General features: G+C 41.0%; 1 protein-coding gene across 5 annotated transcripts in view; it reads left to right on the forward strand.

Annotated features, from left to right (window-relative positions):
- Positions 1–376: 376 nt before the first annotated feature.
- LOC139371042 (RAD18 E3 ubiquitin protein ligase) overlaps positions 377–19,736 on the forward strand; it is a 72,524-nt gene continuing 53,164 nt past the window's right edge. For 2 of the 5 annotated variants that reach the window (XM_071111080.1, XM_071111084.1), the window contains exons 1-7: positions 402–590; positions 859–937; positions 1,091–1,152; positions 1,280–1,350; positions 9,177–9,553; positions 13,296–13,395; positions 14,796–14,983. In XM_071111080.1, the coding sequence (XP_070967181.1) occupies positions 540–590; positions 859–937; positions 1,091–1,152; positions 1,280–1,350; positions 9,177–9,553; positions 13,296–13,395; positions 14,796–14,983 (928 nt within the window). In that variant the 5' untranslated portion in view covers positions 402–539. Of the gene's footprint in view, positions 591–858; positions 938–1,090; positions 1,153–1,279; positions 1,351–9,176; positions 9,554–13,295; positions 13,396–14,795; positions 14,984–19,736 lie in introns of all 5 variants that reach the window. The other 3 variants (XM_071111083.1, XM_071111082.1, XM_071111081.1) reach the window with 3 other exon arrangements.

The raw sequence follows: 19,736 nt of genomic DNA on the forward strand, positions 1-19,736 counted from the left end.
GTCTGAGTGTCCTTTATGTGCCTCTTGGCAAACCAATATGGCTGATATTTCTATTTTGAAACTTTTAAGGCTTGTATGAATTAGCCCCGTTAGTAATTTAATAGGATCTCTATGGGACAGAGGAGGCTTATCTTCCATTCTAGTAATGTGGAATTTCTGAAGCAAACCATAGGAACATAAACCTTCTGTATATCAAGTATTTGGATGACAAGCACTTTACAGATAAGTAACCATGCATGAAGTCAAGACAAGTACAGGCAGGAGCAGTGGTCAAACCAATAGCAACTTTTCTCTGTCTAATGACAGTGGTATAAAATAACGGGCCAAACGTTTGTGAGCTACTCCGCCCAACCCGTACATTTATGTGTGCCCATTGGTCACGAAGAGCAAACCGAGACAGGAATTGACATGATCCTCCCGGAAGGGTGCATTTGGAATGAAAATAAATCTGCGCGGTATTATACAATGAAACATAGCTAGTAGCCCCAGTTTCTTTCTAAATGCGTTCTTCTAACCACTGTTTATAGAGAACTATCACCATGGCCAATTTTAATGAAGCGGATTTACCACCAAATCTGACTTGCCTCAAAGTAAGTGCTAGTTCAAAACTCCCTCATTGACAAGCTAACGGCGACGTCATCGAGCTACAGTCTAGCTACTTCTTACAATTACTATTTTCGCAAAATAGCCCACACTCCATGATAGCAAGCTAACGTTAGTTAGTACAGAATATTTGTCAGACAGCAAGTTAGCTAACTAACTTGCTTTTATTGTTTTGCCTTTTAAAACATGATGCATAATAGCCAGCTAGCTAACCCAGTAGTGTGAACAAACTGACACTATTCTTTCTGTATGCAGAATGTTGATACCCTTCTTCGATGTCCCATTTGTTTTGAGTTCCTGAGTATCGCAGTGATGACAAAATGCTCTCACAACTGTAAGTTAACCGGATATAGTCCCCAGACAAACTATCCAGCGTCAGTTTTCAAGACCATGTTATAGCTAGCTATAGCCTGGTGTGTAGATGGCACCACTTGTCTCTTAACAATACAGTATAATCACACCTGATTATGTACATTTCTATTTACAGTCTGCTCTTTGTGCATAAGAACATTTATGTCCTACAAGTTGCAATGTCCAGTGTGTAATTCAGTAAGTATGATCCCTGATGGTATTGAATGCATTGCATCGTTGTGACAATTAAGCTGCTTTTTAATTTAATCTGTTTAAGCTTTCCATATGTCAAAATCAGGCAGGCATGTATTTTTCTCTATTTTAGCCTACAACAGAACAGGACCTAAGAAACAACCGGATACTGGATGACCTGGTCACAAACTTTCAAACTGCAAGGTACCTGTATTGTATATGAAATAATTACATGATATGCCGGTAGAAAAATGTAAACATACTGTATCTATTTCTCGTTCTTATATTATATAGAGGCATCTCCTCAGGCAACTAGACACCCTACAGCACATCTGTGCCTACCTATATGACAGATGAACTGCCAATTCATTATAGAGAAACCGCAAAAATGTATATTTTGAAAAAGCCACCAAGCTCAGTGTTTGAAGGCTGAGGGTATGCCTGATACCATAAGCCCAGCTGGCAGGTTCCTTTCTCCGTAGAAAAATGTTAAGCAAAGGCTTGAAAGCGCATATTATTTGCAAATACATGTGTATTACTTATATAGACTGAGTGCACAAAACAATTAGGAACTTTCCATGACAAACATACCTGGTGATTCCAGTTGGAAGCTATGATCCTTATTGATGTTACCTGTTAAATCCACTTAATCAATGTAGATGAAGGGGAGGAGACATGTTAAAGGATTTTTAAGCTTTGAGATAATTGAGACATGGACTGTTTATGTGTGCCATTCAGAGGGTGAATGGGCAAGACAAAATATTTAAGTGCCTTTGAAGAGGAGGTATGGTAGGAGGTGCCAGGTGTCTCGGTTTGTCTGTCAAGAACTACAACGCTGCTGGTTTTTTTTGCGCTCAACAGTTTCCTGTGTGTGTCAGCGACGTTCCACTAACCAAAGGACATCCAGCCAACTTGACACAACTATGGGAAGCATTGGAGACAACATGGGCCAGCATCCCTGTGGAATGCTTTCGACACCTTGTAGAGTCCATACCCTGACAAATTGAGGCTGTTCTGAGGGCAAAAGGGGGCGCAACTCAAAATTTAAGAAGGTGTTCCTAATGATTTATACAGTCAGTATACAAAACCATTCAAAAGTGCTGTTTTGAGCAGGGTTTCCCAAACTCGGTCCTGGGTCCCCCGTGGGTGCACATTTTGGTTTTTGTCCTAGCACTACACAGCTGATTCAAATAAAGCTTAATGATGAGTTTGTTATTTTATTCAGCTATGTAGTACTAGGGCTTAAACCAAAAAGTGCACCCAGGGGGGCCCCAGGACCGACTGGGGTAACACTGGTTTTGAGGACTGCCTTTTAATACACTTTTTGTGCCGATGTTTGAGGATGCCATTTTAAATGTTGTCATTTCAGAATGATAATCCTGAGGATAAAATGGAAGGAATGATAACAATGTCCTTTTCCCTCCATAGTAGCAGGAAACACTGTTAGAGCAAGTCAATTCAATGTTGTGCATACTTTGGCCTTGGGAATGGCAGTAATGGAGTAATGAAAACGACAGAAGGGATATTTACTACAGTACACCAAAAACATACCCTCAAACACAAACACAGGAGAGGATGTAAGCATAAAAAAGCCAAGGTTGTTTTGAGCTTACATCATAAAAATACCAGGAAACAAAAATGAATGTGAAAGATTAGGAATGCATGTCAGGGGATGCTACTGTTATTGACTAGATTATAATTTGCCCTCTGGTGAACAACATTTAAACAATTTTTATCTAACATCTTACTACTTACCTGCTACTAATAAATCTCTAAATTGTGGATTTCCCTTTATAATCAAATGGGGATTTCTATTTAATGTACCTGAGCTATATTCTTTTTTGCATTGCATCATTTCCTATTTACTACAAAGTATTGTTGACAACAGCATTGCAATGTCCATGGCATGATATTGAGTCAATATCATAACATAAAATATATTTGCACTTCTGTAGTAATTCCACACATGGATGTTTCCAGTAAATAAGTCCACTGTTTTATGAGTATTTTATGAGTGAGCATAAAACATTATATTTTTGCCCAGGCAGGATTTGAGGCTGCAGGCAGCAGACTTGATCTCACGGTGCTGCTGTTATCAATGTTTAAACCATGCTGCTCACTCACGTCAATCATCTGAATGGCGTCATCCCTCAGAAAGCTCTAATTTACAACCGAGGAATTTCAGATGGCCATCGGGTTTGGAGAGAGTGGCTTATGTGGCTGCTCTCTCTGTCCTTTAATTTCCTGTTTGTCTAGCAGGGAGCATGTGAAAGAGAGGTACACCACCACGGGGGAGTGGACCCTCCGAAAGCAGGATGTTTACAGAGTACCCATTTGTTCATTTCCCTGCTGTCTGAGATGCAATCAAATAGCATAGTCCTTGCTTTGTACTGTATGTATTGACTCTCATCTACTTTTTGTCCTTTCTGAAATGTGTTCATTTTGCTGAGTAGCCTACCTAACTGATCATGTAGTTATTTAATAAGCTGTTATTAGGCTAGATACTTGATAGCAGGCCATAAGTATCTGACCCTAAAAGCAAACTATGAGCTATTTTGATACTTTGGGCTTGAGATGCTATTTGTCGTAGGTAACATTTTCTCCTCTGTGTGCAGGAAGCTGCCTGGCAACTTTAGAATCAATATCCTGGGACAGTTGAAATGCAATTATACTCTCGGCTTTAAGGAGGCTGTATTGACTCTATCCGGTCCTCTGGTGACTTCAGGTCTGCTCATCCATGATCAATGAGCTCCCAAAATCCTGGCCTCTCTCCCCGGCCTGCCGCTGACCCCCGCTCACCTTTGGGGGGCTTCTGGCCTGGCCTGCTATTTATTATCAGCTGTTTAATCTAACGCCCGCTGTTATGACCATTTCTCTACCACTTTGTGTTTGGACAGTTGCATAGCGTTGTCAACAAAATGACAACAAGAAACCAAGCCGCATCGAATACTTTCCTTTGGCCTTTAGAGTAATGTATTTCCCTCCCTATATGGATGTTGTTTTTAATGTAAATGGTCGCTGTGTGTGGCTGGTGACAGCCTGTTTAGGGAGCAGATCTCCTGGATTCTTAGTAACTATCAGGATGCCCTTTCCTCTGGGAAACTGGTTATTCTTGCCTCAAACCATGGGTCTCCTCTCTTCGTTGTTATTCACAATGGAACTGCGCTCTGTGCCTCTGAATAGTAAATCAGGCAGGCAATCAGTTCAAACTGTCATGTAGGCTTAGATTATCTCCAAGTCATCCCTTCCTCCGTGACCTGGGCTCAACACATGCCAAATCACACCTCGTGTAGGGGAAGCAGTACATCGACACTCTTCCCTAAAGGCCATGGAGGTACATAGATGTGTGTGTGTGTCTGTGCAACTGTGTGTGCTTGTGGTGCGCATCACTGCTGCCCACTGTGCCAATAACACAGATAACTCATTGGTTCTCTCATCTAATTACAGATATAGTTAACTCCAATCTATTCCATTTCCTGTCTTAATTTAGAATCTCTGAATAGTCATCAAGCACAAAGATAATAGATTATTTAATGTTTTATTAACTACACTATTCTCTACTTTGGCAGATTAACCTCAGTATCTTTCAACCTCTGAAAAGTGTGGCTAATGATGTTCCTACTGGGTGATGTATGGAATAGTGGAGGAAAGGTCTATGATGTAACTCCGATTAGAAGGCAATAGGCAGTCAGTCAATGTCCCTCTGTGTGCGCTGTTTATTATGACAAAGCCCAGACTCTTCCAGGGTTTTGTCCAGCAGATGCAGGATGAGTGTAACTAAGTGGATCTGAGTGAGGCAACCCAGGTGAGATTCAGGTTGGTCATATGCATTATTTACAAAGTTTGACTCCTGACTCCGTGCCAATGCTGGAATGAGAGAAGCCATACAATAATGACAAAGGCACCCATTTAGTCTATGCTTATTATTTGTTTTGTGGCTTGCTGTTGTATCGACTTCCATAACCCAAGTATTGGCATTTTGATGATCTCCATAAAGATTGCTTGCAATGAGGTTAGGTGGAGCATGCAGTGTGTGGAGTCTGTTTGTGTAGAGGCATTTCTACAGAGGCATTTCTACTATTGAATAAGGGTGGGACTTCTTTAATTTCTGACTTTGATCTGCTACCTACCATGGTGGGCTTAGTATTAGTGAAACTTACATGGTAATCAATACTTTTTAAACATAAACACTACTGCTTCGGTTTAAAGGGGTAAATGAACAATCTAATATCATTAGAAAAAACAATGTTTGCGTGTGTGTATTTATACTTAGCCTTATAATAGCCTCCAATACCCTACTCAATAAATTGAATGCAGTCTATCACATTGCCATCCGTTTTGTCACCAAAGCCCCATATACTACCCACCACTGCGACCTGTACGCTCTCGTTGGCTGGCCCTCGCTTCATACTCGTCGCCAAACCCACTGGTTCCAGGTCATCTACAAGACCCTGCTAGGTAAAGTCCCCCCTTATCTCAGCTCGCTCGTCACCATAGCAGCACCCACCTGTAGCACGCGCTCCAGCAGGTATATCTCTCTGGTCACCCCCAAAACCAATTCTTCCTTTCCTTCCAGTTCTCTGCTGCCAATGACTGGAACGAACTACACAAATCTCTGAAACTGGAAACACTTATCTCTCTCACTAGCTTTAAGCACCATCTGTCAGAGCAGCTCACAGATTACTGCACCTGTACATAGCCCATTTATAATTTAGCCCAAACAACTAACAACTCTCCCCCTACTGTATTTATTTATTTATTTAGCTCCTTTGCACCCCATTATTTCTATCTCTACTTTGCACATTCTTCCACTGCAAATCTACCATTCCAGTGTTTTACTTTCTATATTGTATTTACTTCGCCACCATGGCCTTTTTGCCTTTACCTTCCTTATCTCACCTCATTTGCTCACATTGTATGTAGACTTATTTTTCTACTGTATTATTGACTGTATGTTTGTTTTACTCCAGGTGGAACTCTATGTTGTTGTATGTGTCAAACTGCTTTGCTTTATCTTGGCCAGGTCGCAATTGTAAATGAGAACTTGTTCTCAACTTGCCTACCTGGTTAAATTTTTAAAAATTAGCCTAGGCTAAATGTTGGAATTTTTCCATGAAACCAAAGAAACGTCAGTGTTATTGGTGGATCGCGTGACATGATTTACTGTTAGAATAGTAGTATACACAATGTGCAATTTCGAAATTTGGTTGTGCATCAGCAGTTTTTCTCTTGTTATGTCAGTCATTGCCATTCACTTACTTGGCCATGTCAACTAATACTTTTTAGATTGTGAAGTTAGTCTAGCCAGTTATCTAAACTTGTAGTAATCATGGCTGAATACAGCCCAGGGCATGCAGAGCACGTGCCCAGGGGCCCTGATCTTCACGGAGCCTCCATTGATTTTGTTAGTCACTCTCACTCCGGTATCCTTATTAACATGGCATAAGTCATTGCAGAATGTGTAGAATTGCAGAAAATTAGCTTAACATGTTTTTATTCATTAGAATATCATAGAGGGTAAACACTGAGAGTGGAGCCCTCGGCTCCTCAAAGCACAAGATGCCCTCCTGATACCCTGGCTGCTTTACATGATAGTGTTACTGCCACTAGATGTGTTTTTCAGATGACATGAGAGCATTTGAAGGAGTGAGCATATACAGTATACTGTATATACAGTGCCTTGCGAAAGTATTCGGCCCCCTTGAACTTTGCGACCTTTTGCCACATTTCAGGCTTCAAACATAAAGATATAAAACTGTATTTTTTTGTGAAGAATCAACAACAAGTGGGACACAATCATGAAGTGGAACGACATTTATTGGATATTTCAAACTTTTTTAACAAATCAAAAACTGAAAAATTGGGCGTGCAAAATTATTCAGCCCCTTTACTTTCAGTGCAGCAAACTCTCTCCAGAAGTTCAGTGAGGATCTCTGAATGATCCAATGTTGACCTAAATGACTAATGATGATAAATACAATCCACCTGTGTGTAATCAAGTCTCCGTATAAATGCACCTGCACTGTGATAGTCTCAGAAGAACAAGGAACACACCAGGCAGGTCCGAGATACTGTTGTGAAGAAGTTTAAAGCCGGATTTGGATACAAAAAGATTTCCCAAGCTTTAAACATCCCAAGGAGCACTGTGCAAGCGATAATATTGAAATGGAAGGAGTATCAGACCACTGCAAATCTACCAAGACCTGGCCGTCCCTCTAAACTTTCAGCTCATACAAGGAGAAGACTGATCAGAGATGCAGCCAAGAGGCCCATGATCACTCTGGATGAACTGCAGAGATCTACAGCTGAGGTGGGAGACTCTGTCCATAGGACAACAATAAGTCGTATATTGCACAAATCTGGCCTTTATGGAAGAGTGGCAAGAAGAAAGCCATTTCTTAAAGATATCCATAAAAAGTGTTGTTTAAAGTTTGCCACAAGCCACCTGGGAGACACACCAAACATGTGGAAGAAGGTGCTCTGGTCAGATGAAACCAAAATTGAACTTTTTGGCAACAATGCAAAACGTTATGTTTGGCGTAAAAGCAACACAGCTGAACACACCATCCCCACTGTCAAACATGGTGGTGGCAGCATCATGGTTTGGGCCTGCTTTTCTTCAGCAGGGACAGGGAAGATGGTTAAAATTGATGGGAAGATGGATGGAGCCAAATACAGGACCATTCTGGAAGAAAACCTGATGGAGTCTGCAAAAGACCTGAGACTGGGACGGAGATTTGTCTTCCAACAAGACAATGATCCAAAACATAAAGCAAAATCTACAATGGAATGGTTCAAAAATAAACATATCCAGGTGTTAGAATGGCCAAGTCAAAGTCCAGACCTGAATCCAATCGAGAATCTGTGGAAAGAACTGAAAACTGCTGTTCACAAATGCTCTCCATCCAACCTCACTGAGCTCGAGCTGTTTTGCAAGGAGAATTGGGAAAAAATGTCAGTCTCTCGATGTGCAAAACTGATAGAGACATACCCCAAGCGACTTACAGCTGTAATCGCAGCAAAAGGTGGCGCTACAAAGTATTAACTTAAAGGGGCTGAATAATTTTGCACGCCCAATTTTTCAGTTTTTGATTTGTTAAAAAAGTTTGAAATATCCAATAAATGTCGTTCCACTTCATGATTGTGTCCCACTTGTTGTTGATTCTTCACAAAAAAAATACAGTTTTATATCTTTATGTTTGAAGCCTGAAATGTGGCAAAAGGTCGCAAAGTTCAAGGGGGCCGAATACTTTCGCAAGGCACTGTACATGTCAAATATTACTGCCCACCAGACCGCCACCTCTTCATTTAGTGCATTTCATTTAGACTGGATGTACATAATATTACCTGTGGCTTTATATTTACTAATAGAGGCAGGTACTGGGAGCAGCTGAGCACCTGTCCGAGTGGGAGTTTTATGGCCTTTCCTACACCGCATGGTGTGTGCTGTGAAGGTGCTGGCTGCCTTGCGTGTGCTGTAACCTGCTCTAATGCTCAGAGCGAAGACAAATAAAAGGGTTTCAATATGGAAAGCAGAGCATTGCACACCTCATTGATTCCACTTTATGGCCCAGTAATGGCTCTGCAGCTACCAGCTCTATTTGTTTGCTTTCCACATTTCCAAGATTGTGGCCAACTGGCCGACTCGTTCTCACTCCGCAAGAAAGTGCGAGATAATTGGACATGTGCAGTTTACGTCAAGGGGCTCACATTACTGTCAGCAGCATTTATTGGCAGATAACCCTCTCCTATTTCCAGTGGGCCCCAAACCTTTCCTTCTCTAGAGAGTCTGCATGCGCCTGTTTTTGTTTAGTAATTTAGTGAGCGTTTGTTTCACTCTCACTGTGTGTGTGTCATTTTTGGTTGGTGTGCATATCTGTGTGGAATAGTCAATGCATTTTATCAGACTACTTAGACCTGGAGGGTTTGTCAGCTCTGTCCTCTTGTTCCTCTGTTGTGACCAACTCATTGTATTTCTTCAGTCTCACACTAAAGTTCTAATGTTCTTTTCTCCCGCCTGCTTATCCCAGGCAGAAGTTGTCAAAAGCTCATTTCGACTCGCCTCCATTATCCCCGGAGACCCCAGCCTCTACTGTCAAGTGTAAAACACACAGACAGACCAGGGGCCCCAAGAAGAATGGCTCCATCCTCAGTCACTTTTTCCAGAGGGGGCCAATCACTTCCACATCATCTCTCACTACAGAGGCCCCGCCATCACTTCATACACAAACTGTGAAAGTAGACCCTGGTCATCAGGTCTCTGTGAATGAGGAGCCCATGGAGGAGGAGATACCGGCCCAGGTGCTGGTGTCTGTGAAGATTGAGAAGATGGACATCTCCATGACAGGGCTGTCGTCTCTGGCTGACTCGCCGTCCACATCACAGGACATGAAGCCTGTAGTTAAAGGTAAGGCCTGTCTCCAGGAAGGAGTCTCCAGGAAGTCTTGTGTGTGTGGTGTGGAGACACTAATGATATTTTCCACTAGAACATTTAGAATTGGAGGAAGACTTGGCTGCCAAAACACAGTATTTCTAATGCATATGGGCCTATGCTTAAAATGGGAAAGCAATGTTAGTTGTACTTTTTTTCATTGTACTAGCTGCATAGAATATTCATGTTAATTTAAAATGATGGATGATTTCAATGCTACATGGAACAGTGGCCATTTCACAATGACCACGTTTACATGCACACAGTATTCCGAATAGCTCATATCCCGGTTAAGGTCTTATTCAGGATAAACTGTTTACATGCGTTAGGGCCCTATAAAATATGCAATACGGAGAACACGGACAGAATCAAGGAATCCAGACATGAAAAGGATTTCAACAATATTTAAAAATGTATTGAATTTAGTAGGGAATCAACTAAAAGTATTGAACATTTATTAATTTGTCCACGTTTATCATGAGACCTGAACAGAATTCATCAGTGATTTGTATTTCCTGCATCTTTCTGAAGAGGAAATGAGAAATCCCCATCTGTATGTGCGGAGCGCATACACTTTGTGTAGCCGTTAGGCTCAAACCGAGAGGGATGCTATGTTAGCTAGCTGGCTAAGTGAAAATGGAAAAAATACAACTCTGGTAGCTTTTGGTTTTAATAATTTATTGCCACCGGGGCCTGCCGGTGTAACTGCTAATCTGCTTGCTGACTGTACACTGTACTGCATGATTGTAGCGGGTTTACTAATGATTTAGTTCTAGTAGCTATGTTGGGTATGACGTCTGCTAATATGGTGACAACAATGTAGGCTGTGTGTGTAGCGGTTATGATGTGAAGGTTTGGCTTGGAAAGGTTTTTTCACCTGGTCACAGATAGCTGATGTATTTGTTGTGCACTGAAGCCCACAAGCGAATGGAAGAGGTGAGAGTAGGAGAGCGAGTAGCTGCGAGAAGGAATTATGCAACGGAACGGAGATAAACATACCTGCATTTGTTCATTATAAATTCTTGTTTGCAACTGTTGGACTAATGACTACACCCTAGATCAGCTAGATGCAGGCAAGTGTGCAAGGCGATATTGAATGTGTCACTGTCTGCCACCTTGATTACTCAAATTTCTCTTGATCTACGTTGTAAACATTCATTCATAGGCTAGGTTGTAGCAACCTCATGATGGGTATAGGGGAAATTAGAGTATCATCTATTAGCCTAAACCTATCGATGTTACATTAAGCCGGGTAAATGGAATATGAATGACAGTCATCCAATATGCTGTAATAGGCCATGCTCATAAAAACAATAAAAAATGCCTTAAAAATGCCTTAAACGGCACCAACCGCCACTGCTGAACCAAGAAAAAACAGAATATTCTTATTTTTCTGCATATCGTTTCCGATATTAGGTAGGCTATTTGTTAATCAATTTGTCTATAACTATACTGAACAAAAAATATAAACAAAGTGTAAAGTGTTGATCCCATGTTTCCTGAGCTAAAATAAAAGATCCCTAACATTTTCCATATGCACAAAAAGCTTGTTTCTCTAAAATGTTGTGTGAAAATGTGTTAACATCCTTGTTAGTGAGCAATTGTCCTTTGCCAAGATAATCTGTCTACCTGACAGGTGTGGGATATCAAGAAACCAATTAAACAGCATGATCACTACACAGGTACACCTTGTGCTGGGGACAATAAAAGGCCACTCTAAAATGTGCAGTTTTGTCACACAACACAATGCCACAGAGGTCTCAAGTTTTGAAGGAGAGTGCAAGTGGTATGCTGACTGCAGGAATGTCCACTAGAGCTGTTGCCAACAACTTAATGTTAATTTCTCTACCATAAGCCACCTCCAACGTTGTTTTAGAGAATTTGGCAGTACGTCCAACAGGCCTCACAACCGCAGATCCCGTGTAACCATGCCAGCCCAGGACATCCACATCCGGCTTCTTCACCTGTGGGATTGTCTGAGACCAGCCATCCAGACAGATGATGAAACTGTGGGTTTGCACGACCAAAAAAGTTTTGCACAAGCTGTCAGAAACTGTCTCAGGGAAGCTCATCTGCGTCCTCGTTGTTTTCACCAGGGTCTTGACATGACTGCAGTTTGGCATTGAGGGCAAATTTTCACCTTCGATGGCCACTGGCACGCTGGTTTAAGTGTGGTCTTCACGGATTAATCCCGGTTTCAACTGTACCCGGCAGACGTGTGGGCGAGCGGTTTTCTGATGTCAACATTGTGACCAGAGTGCTCCGTGGTGGTGGAGTTATGGTATGGGCAGGCACCCCGTGGTGGTGGAGTTATGGTATGGGCAGTTATAATCTATGGACAACAAACACAATTGCATTTTATCGATGGCAATTTGACAAGATCCTGGGGCCCATTGTCGTGCCATTCATTTGCCGCCATCACCTCATGTTTCAGCATGATAATTCACGGCCCCATGTCGCAAGGATCTGTAAACCATTCTTGGAAGCTAAGCATTTCCAGTTCTTCCATGGCCTGCATACTCACCAGAAATGAGCATGTTTAGGATGCTCTGGATTGACATGTACGACAGCATGTTCCAGTTCCTGCCAATATCCAGGGACTTTGCACAGCCATTGAAGAAGAGTGGGACAATATTCCACAATCAACAGCCTGATCAACTCTATGCGAAGAAGATGTGCTGCATGACGTAAATGGTGTTCACACCAGACATTGACTGTTTTTCTGATCCACGTCCCTACCTTTTTTTTAAGGTATCTGTAACCAACCGATGCATATCTGTATTCCCATTCATGTGAAGTCCATAGATTAGGGCCTATTGAATCTATATAAATTGACTGATTTCCTTATAAGAACTGTAACTCAGTAAAATCTTTGAAATTGTTGCATGTTGCATTGATATTTTTTTTCAGTATAGATACATGACTTGCTCACCAGAATGTTATAGATCGATAGAATGAATGCATCAACAGTCTAGACATTGATAAAATAATCTATTTTGTTTCTCCTTCACTCGTGGAGTGAAGATGTTTTTCAATTTCCGTGCAACATTTTCAAATGACATCACTTTGTTGACCGGTTTCAAGCAAATGAAAGCTGTGAAACGATCCAACATGTTTCTGACTGTATTTCCGTTCGTCTTGGATTCTTATTTTATAGGGTTGAAAGTGAAATACTGTCAGCTTTTATATCACTGAAAAGAAATTGCGTGCATTCACATTTTCTCAAAAAATGAAATCATATTTTTCCATTCCTGTTCCTGAGACAAACATTTGGTCTGTCATTTTACTGCAAGAAACATTTCATTCTGCAGGAGTTAATATTATAAGGTTACATGGGCGGCCTACAGTCAGTGTCCAGACTTCAGATACTATTCTAATTATTCATGTTCCCATCTGAACTTCAAAGGTGATACTACTGAGCCTATGCAGACCGAGAAAAGCAAACAGTAAACTGGATGAGATGTTTACTTGCCACAGTGTCCCGTCTAAGATTAGCATATCCCAGGCATCTTATTCAGGTTTCTCAAAACAGGGAATCAAGCTTATTTGGGTTATTGTAAACGGAATATGATGTTTATATGCGTCAACTTAAAAATGTAATACTTGAGCATCCCAAGTAATAACGGGATATTTTGTAGTGCATGTAAACATGGTCAATGTCTCTTCTTTTCTATGTGTGTATTTGTCTCTAAATCCTATTTCTGTGTGTGTTTTGCAGTGGAGTGTCCTGTGTGTTCTGTGGGCATCTCTGAACAGCTCATCAACAAGCACCTGGACACCTGTCTGACCCGAGGGGAGAAGAAGGAGAGCCTTAGGAGGTACTAGTGGACACACATCTCATAGGGGTTCAAGAGGTGGATAACTTTTTGGAAGTTTCAACTTATTTTTGACCTCCCTGAAACAACAACACTAATGAAGTCAGAGAATAAGCTGAAACTTAAATAAAAAAAAGTGAACTATCCCTTTAAAGAATTCTCATAACATTTTGTATTATTTATTTATTTTATTTAACCTTTATTTAACTAGGCAAGTCAGTTAAGAACAAATTCTTATTTACAATGACGGCCTACCCCGGCCAAATGACGGCCTCCCCTAACCCGGACTGCGCTGGGCCAATTGTGCTAGTCCCTTATGGGACTCCCGATCACAGCCGGTTGTGATACAGCCCGGGATCGAACCCGGGTGTGTAGTGACGCCTCTAGCACTGTGTTGCAGTGCCTTAGACCGCTGTGCCACTCAAGATTAACCCTGATGTAAAGCTAGCTCTAGGTGGGATATTTTACTTATATTTGAATGTGTCTCTGTCTGTGTAGTATATCATGTTTAGATTTATATTTGGGAGACTATTCATTCCTCTAAGGAAATGGATGTCTACAACCTGAAAATATTCCTTTCTGCTTAAATCTAATGCAAGGTTCCACGTTATGATTAATGTAGGCTTGTGATATGAGGCTCCGTCAGAAGCAGGCAAGTGTGCGTGACAGCATGGAACCCTTGATGTGTGGCGGACCTTGATGTCAGAGTGATGGATTACAGAATTTCCTATACTCCTCAACACATTTGACCTGCCACAGAGCTCTGCATAGGAGCTGGAGAGTTTTCAATGCGGCTTGGTGATGAAAAGATGCCATGTGGGCAGAACCTTATCCAGCCCTGAATTAGTCATGGACTTTCTATCTGAAAAGCAGCTTATTTGAAAGTCTAGTCTACATTATGCTTTTGTGGTAGGAGAGGGGACCGAACAGAGTGAACCGAAAAATAATTACTTGGAAAGCCCAGCTAAAACCCCAATTGATTTATTGGCCTTACAGGGAGGTCAGCAATAGGAAAGAGCTTTATACTGTACACCGCTGCCAAGTTGCCTGCCTCTAATTATATGCATCTGATCTGACAAGTGGTAGCTGAGTGACTCCCGGCTTCTAATATATATTTTTTTACAGAGCCCCCTTCCCTCCCTCCCTGTATATCAGGCCTTAGGTTAACTATAACATTCATGTTGTCTTCCTCTGTGGTGCCCTCCCTATGATGGACTCTTGTTGGGCCAGCCAGAGGTCTGAGAGCTGCAGCAACAACACGTCACACTGTAGTTCATCATGGAATAATAGTACCACTGAATATCTGTCTCACTACAGAGCTCATAACTGTGTAGGCTTAATATCTAATGACCGTGTTTTAGTCGGTTATAAACTGATTTTCCTTATGGCTTCATGTTCCACAGCTCCCTAGGTGCTAAGAGGAGGCCGATGGGGAAGCTGGTGTACACACTGCTGTCCATGCAGGAGCTGAAGAGGAGGCTGAAGGAGTGCCACCTCTCTGTCCAGGGTAACAAAGATCAGCTGGTCAGGAGGCACCAGGACTTTGTACACTTCTACAATGCCCAGTGTGACGCCCTGGAACCGAAATCAGGTGAGAGTGCCATTTTCACTGTGGTCGAATAATGAAGATGGCAGGGAGTCAACCATGGATGATGGTAAAATTATGACAGTAAATGCCAGAGCAGTTTTCTGGCCACCATAAATTTACTTTCCATCATTCAAAGCCATCATTGTATAACTGCTAGAAAGCTTTAGACTTTTCTGGCCATTGTCGATTCATGAATCTGTCATTCATGATTGACATCCATTACAAAAAAAAGACAACAGCTTTTGTTTGACGGTTTTAAAAAATCATAGAGCCTTAGACTGACTGAATTAATTAAATGTTTTTTTTTGTGTCAAATCGCCAGTTGACAACTCATCCCTTAAGGGAGTAATTGACACATATAAACATTACAATGATTCACAGTGATGATTCAGTGAAAATTATTTTGGCTTTCTGTGCAGTGAGCACTGCATAAAGAAGGAAAATAAATCAATACATAATAGGTTATCCAAGCAATAATAATAACCCTAATGCATTTTAAATAAATACGTGTGTGGACGTTTCTATCTCAGGTTGATACAGAGACATTCTGCTTTTATTACAAGCAGGCTTGACTACTGTAATGCTCTCCTGTCTGGCCTACCCAAGAAAGCCATTGGTCAACTGCAAAACATTCAGAATACTGCAGCACAGGAACTTACCAAGACCAGACAGAGAGCACACATTACACCATATTTTAAAAGTCTCTGCACTGGGTGCCAGTGAGTTTTAGAATACATTTTAAGATTGTTCTATTGGTTTTTAAATCAATCCACAATTGTGCACCCCAATACAAATCAGACATGCTTTTGAGTTATGTACCCAATAGGTCCCTCACATACTCTGGCACTGGCCTTTTAACTATCCCAAAGCCTAGGACCAAGAGGCATGGAGAGGTAGCCTTTACTTACTATGCCCCCAGCCTCTGGAATAGCCTGCCACAAAACCTAAGGGGGGGTTGAAACAGTGGACATATTTAAAGAGATCTTATAACACGCCTTTTTATCTTTTCTTTTCCTTAGGTTGCCTTTTTAGTCTTGTGTTTTTTTATCCTCTTATGTTTGTAGTAAATATTACATTCTTTTATTTGTTTTTTTTTCCTGTGAAACAGATTGCGTTGCATTCATGTCTGAAATGTGCTATATAAATAATGATTGATTTTGATTTGAAAAATACATTCAGATAAATAAATACAGGTAAATTAATTGGAAGGGGTTTAAACCCCATCTGTCACAAAGAGAAGATACAAGTTTGAGACTGGCCTACACAAAATCTAAATACATGCAGTGCATTCGGAAAAGTTTCAGACCCCTTGACTTTTTCCACATTTTGTTACGCTACAGCCTTATTCTAAAATTGTTTAAATTGTTTTTCCCCTCATCAATCTACACACAATTCCCCATAATGACATAGAAATAATACGTTTATAGCAATTTTTGCAAATGTATTAAAAATAATTTAAAAGTAAGTATTCAGACCTTTTACTCAGTACTTTGTTGAAGCACCTTTTGGCAGCGATTACAGCCTCCAATCTTCCTGGGTTTGACGCTACAAGCTTAGCATACCTGTGTTTGGGGAGTTTGTCCAATTCTTCTCTGCAGATTCTCTCAAGCTCTGTCAGGTTAGATGGGAAGCGTTGCTGCACAGCTACTTTCAGGTCTCTCCAGAGATGTTTGATCAGGTTCAAGTCCGGGCTCTTGCCCGGACATTCAGACTCCTGCGTTGTCCTGGCTGTGTGCTTAGGGTTGTTGTCCTGATGGAAGGTGAACCTTCGCCTCAGTCTGAGGTCCTGAGCACTTTGGAGCAGGTTTTCATCAAGGATCTCTCTGTACTTTGCTCCGTTCATCTTTCCCTCAATCCTGACTAGTCTCCCAGTCCCTACCACTGAAAAACATCCCCACGGCAGGATACTGCCACCACGTCAAGGGGTCTAACTACTTTCTGAATGCACTGTATATGTAAATACGTGTGTGTATATCTGGAAATCATGATCTTATTCGAATAGTGAAATAATTTCAAATGCCCATCCCTACAGTGCGGTACGGTAGAGTTCAGTACAGTATAGTTAATTATATTGTACTCTAGTCTAGTGTGCTCTTCTGTACTGTAGGCTTGGGCGGTATACCGTTTACCGGGGTATTTGGAAATAGCCACGGTATGATTAATCAATGCCATCAAAACTATTTAAAACTATTTATTTGACGTTTTTAAATATATAAAAAATATAAATATAAATATATTTGTTGCTACATTTTAAGAAAATACCTGCAGTCAACTTGTGCAATACATTAGGAGTTAACAACATAATTTTTCATTATGAAGCTTACCGGTATTTCCGAGTCACGTGGTGTTTGTTAACAAGCACACAATGACGAGAGACCAGAGCCTTGTGAGTCACTCACTGTTGTGCAGCATGTGCTACGGGAGCGTGCTAGTTGAAGTATGGAATTCACAACTAAATGTTTACCATCTAGATATCTTATAACTATTACGTTAACTGTCTAAAATGTGCTAAATGCTCTGCAGTTGTGCATTTGGTTTGTTAATTTAGTAGCTAGTTAGCTATCTAGCTAAGTGGGTAGCTTCTTCCAAAATTAAGCTTCGCTTGGTAGCCTAACACCAGAGGATCCCCTCCTGGAGCAAGAGCCATGTTTTGTCTAATACTTGTTTTGTGCGTGCAGCAAACTCTGAGTAGTGTTTTTTGTTGTTGTTGTTGATACTTGTAAAACTTTGAGCTGTTTTTCAATCTCAAGACCATCAGACTGTTAAATAGCCATCACTAGCGCAGAGAGGCTGCTGCATATACAGTGCCTTGCGAAAGTATTCGGCCCCCTTGAACTTTGCGACCTTTTGCCACATTTCAGGCTTCAAACATAAAGATATAAAACTGTATTTTTTGTGAAGAATCAACAACAAGTGGGACACAATCATGAAGTGGAACGACATTTATTGGATATTTCAAACTTTTTTAACAAATCAAAAACTGAAAAATTGGGCGTGCAAAATTATTCAGCCCCCTTAAGTTAATACTTTGTAGCGCCACCTTTTGCTGCGATTACAGCTGTAAGTCGCTTGGGGTATGTCTCTATCAGTTTTGCACATCGAGAGACTGAAATTTTTTCCCATTCCTCCTTGCAAAACAGCTCGAGCTCAGTGAGGTTGGATGGAGAGCATTTGTGAACAGCAGTTTTCAGTTCTTTCCACAGATTCTCGATTGGATTCAGGTCTGGACTTTGACTTGGCAATTCTAACACCTGGATATGTTTATTTTTGAACCATTGCATTGTAGATTTTGCTTTATGTTTTGGATCATTGTCTTGTTGGAAGACAAATCTCCGTCCCAGTCTCAGGTCTTTTGCAGACTCCATCAGGTTTTCTTCCAGAATGGTCCTGTATTTGGCTCCATCCATCTTCCCATCAATTTTAACCATCTTCCCTGTCCCTGCTGAAGAAAAGCAGGCCCAAACCAGCTGCCACCACCATGTTTGACAGTGGGGATGGTGTGTTCAGCTGTGTTGCTTTTACGCCAAACATAACGTTTTGCATTGTTGCCAAAAAGTTCAATTTTGGTTTCATCTGACCAGAGCACCTTCTTCCACATGTTTGGTGTGTCTCCCAGGTGGCTTGTGGCAAACTTTAAACGACACTTTTTATGGATATCTTTAAGAAATGGCTTTCTTCTTGCCACTCTTCCATAAAGGCCAGATTTGTGCAATATACGACTGATTGTTGTCCTATGGACAGAGTCTCCCACCTCAGCTGTAGATCTCTGCAGTTCATCCAGAGTGATCATGGGCCTCTTGGCTGCATCTCTGATCAGTCTTCTCTTTGTATGAGCTGAACGTTTAGAGGGACGGCCAGGTCTTGGTAGATTTGCAGTGGTCTGATACTCCTTCCATTTCAATATTATCGCTTGCACAGTGCTCCTTGGGATGTTTAAAGCTTGGGAAATCTTTTTGTATCCAAATCCGGCTTTAAACTTCTTCACAACAGTATCTCGGACCTGCCTGGTGTGTTCCTTGTTCTTCATGATGCTCTCTGCGCTTTTGACGGACCTCTGAGACTATCACAGTGCAGGTGCATTTATACGGAGACTTGATTACACACAGGTGGATTGTATTTATCATCATTAGTCATTTAGGTCAACATTGGATCATTCAGAGATCCTCACTGAACTTCTGGAGAGAGTTTGCTGCACTGAAAGTAAAGGGGCTGAATAATTTTGCACGCCCAATTTTTCAGTTTTTGGTTTGTTAAAAAAGTTTGAAATATCCAATAAATGTCGTTCCACTTCATGATTGTGTCCCACTTGTTGTTGATTCTTCACAAAAAATACAGTTTTATATCTTTATGTTTGAAGCCTGAAATGTGGCAAAAGGTCGCAAAGTTCAAGGGGGCCGAATACTTTCGCAAGGCACTGTATACACAGACTTGAAGTCGTTGGCCACTTTAATAAATTGAACTCTAGTCACTTTTTAATGTAAATTTCATAATGTCACTTTAATAATGTTTAGATATTTTTGCATTATTCATCTCATATTTCCACACTGTATTTTATACTATTCTACTGTATCTCAGTCTGTCGCTCTGACATTGCACATCAATATATTTATATATTCTTAATTCCATTCCTTTACTTAGATTTGTGTGTATTGGATATGTTGTGAAATTGTTACATATTACTTGTTAGATATTGCTGCACTGTCGGAACTAGAAGCACAATCATTTCGCTACACCCGCAATAACATCTGCTAAACAC

Source organism: Oncorhynchus clarkii, chromosome 17 (genome assembly GCF_045791955.1).
Source record: "Oncorhynchus clarkii lewisi isolate Uvic-CL-2024 chromosome 17, UVic_Ocla_1.0, whole genome shotgun sequence".
Lineage (NCBI taxonomy): Eukaryota > Metazoa > Chordata > Actinopteri > Salmoniformes > Salmonidae > Oncorhynchus > Oncorhynchus clarkii.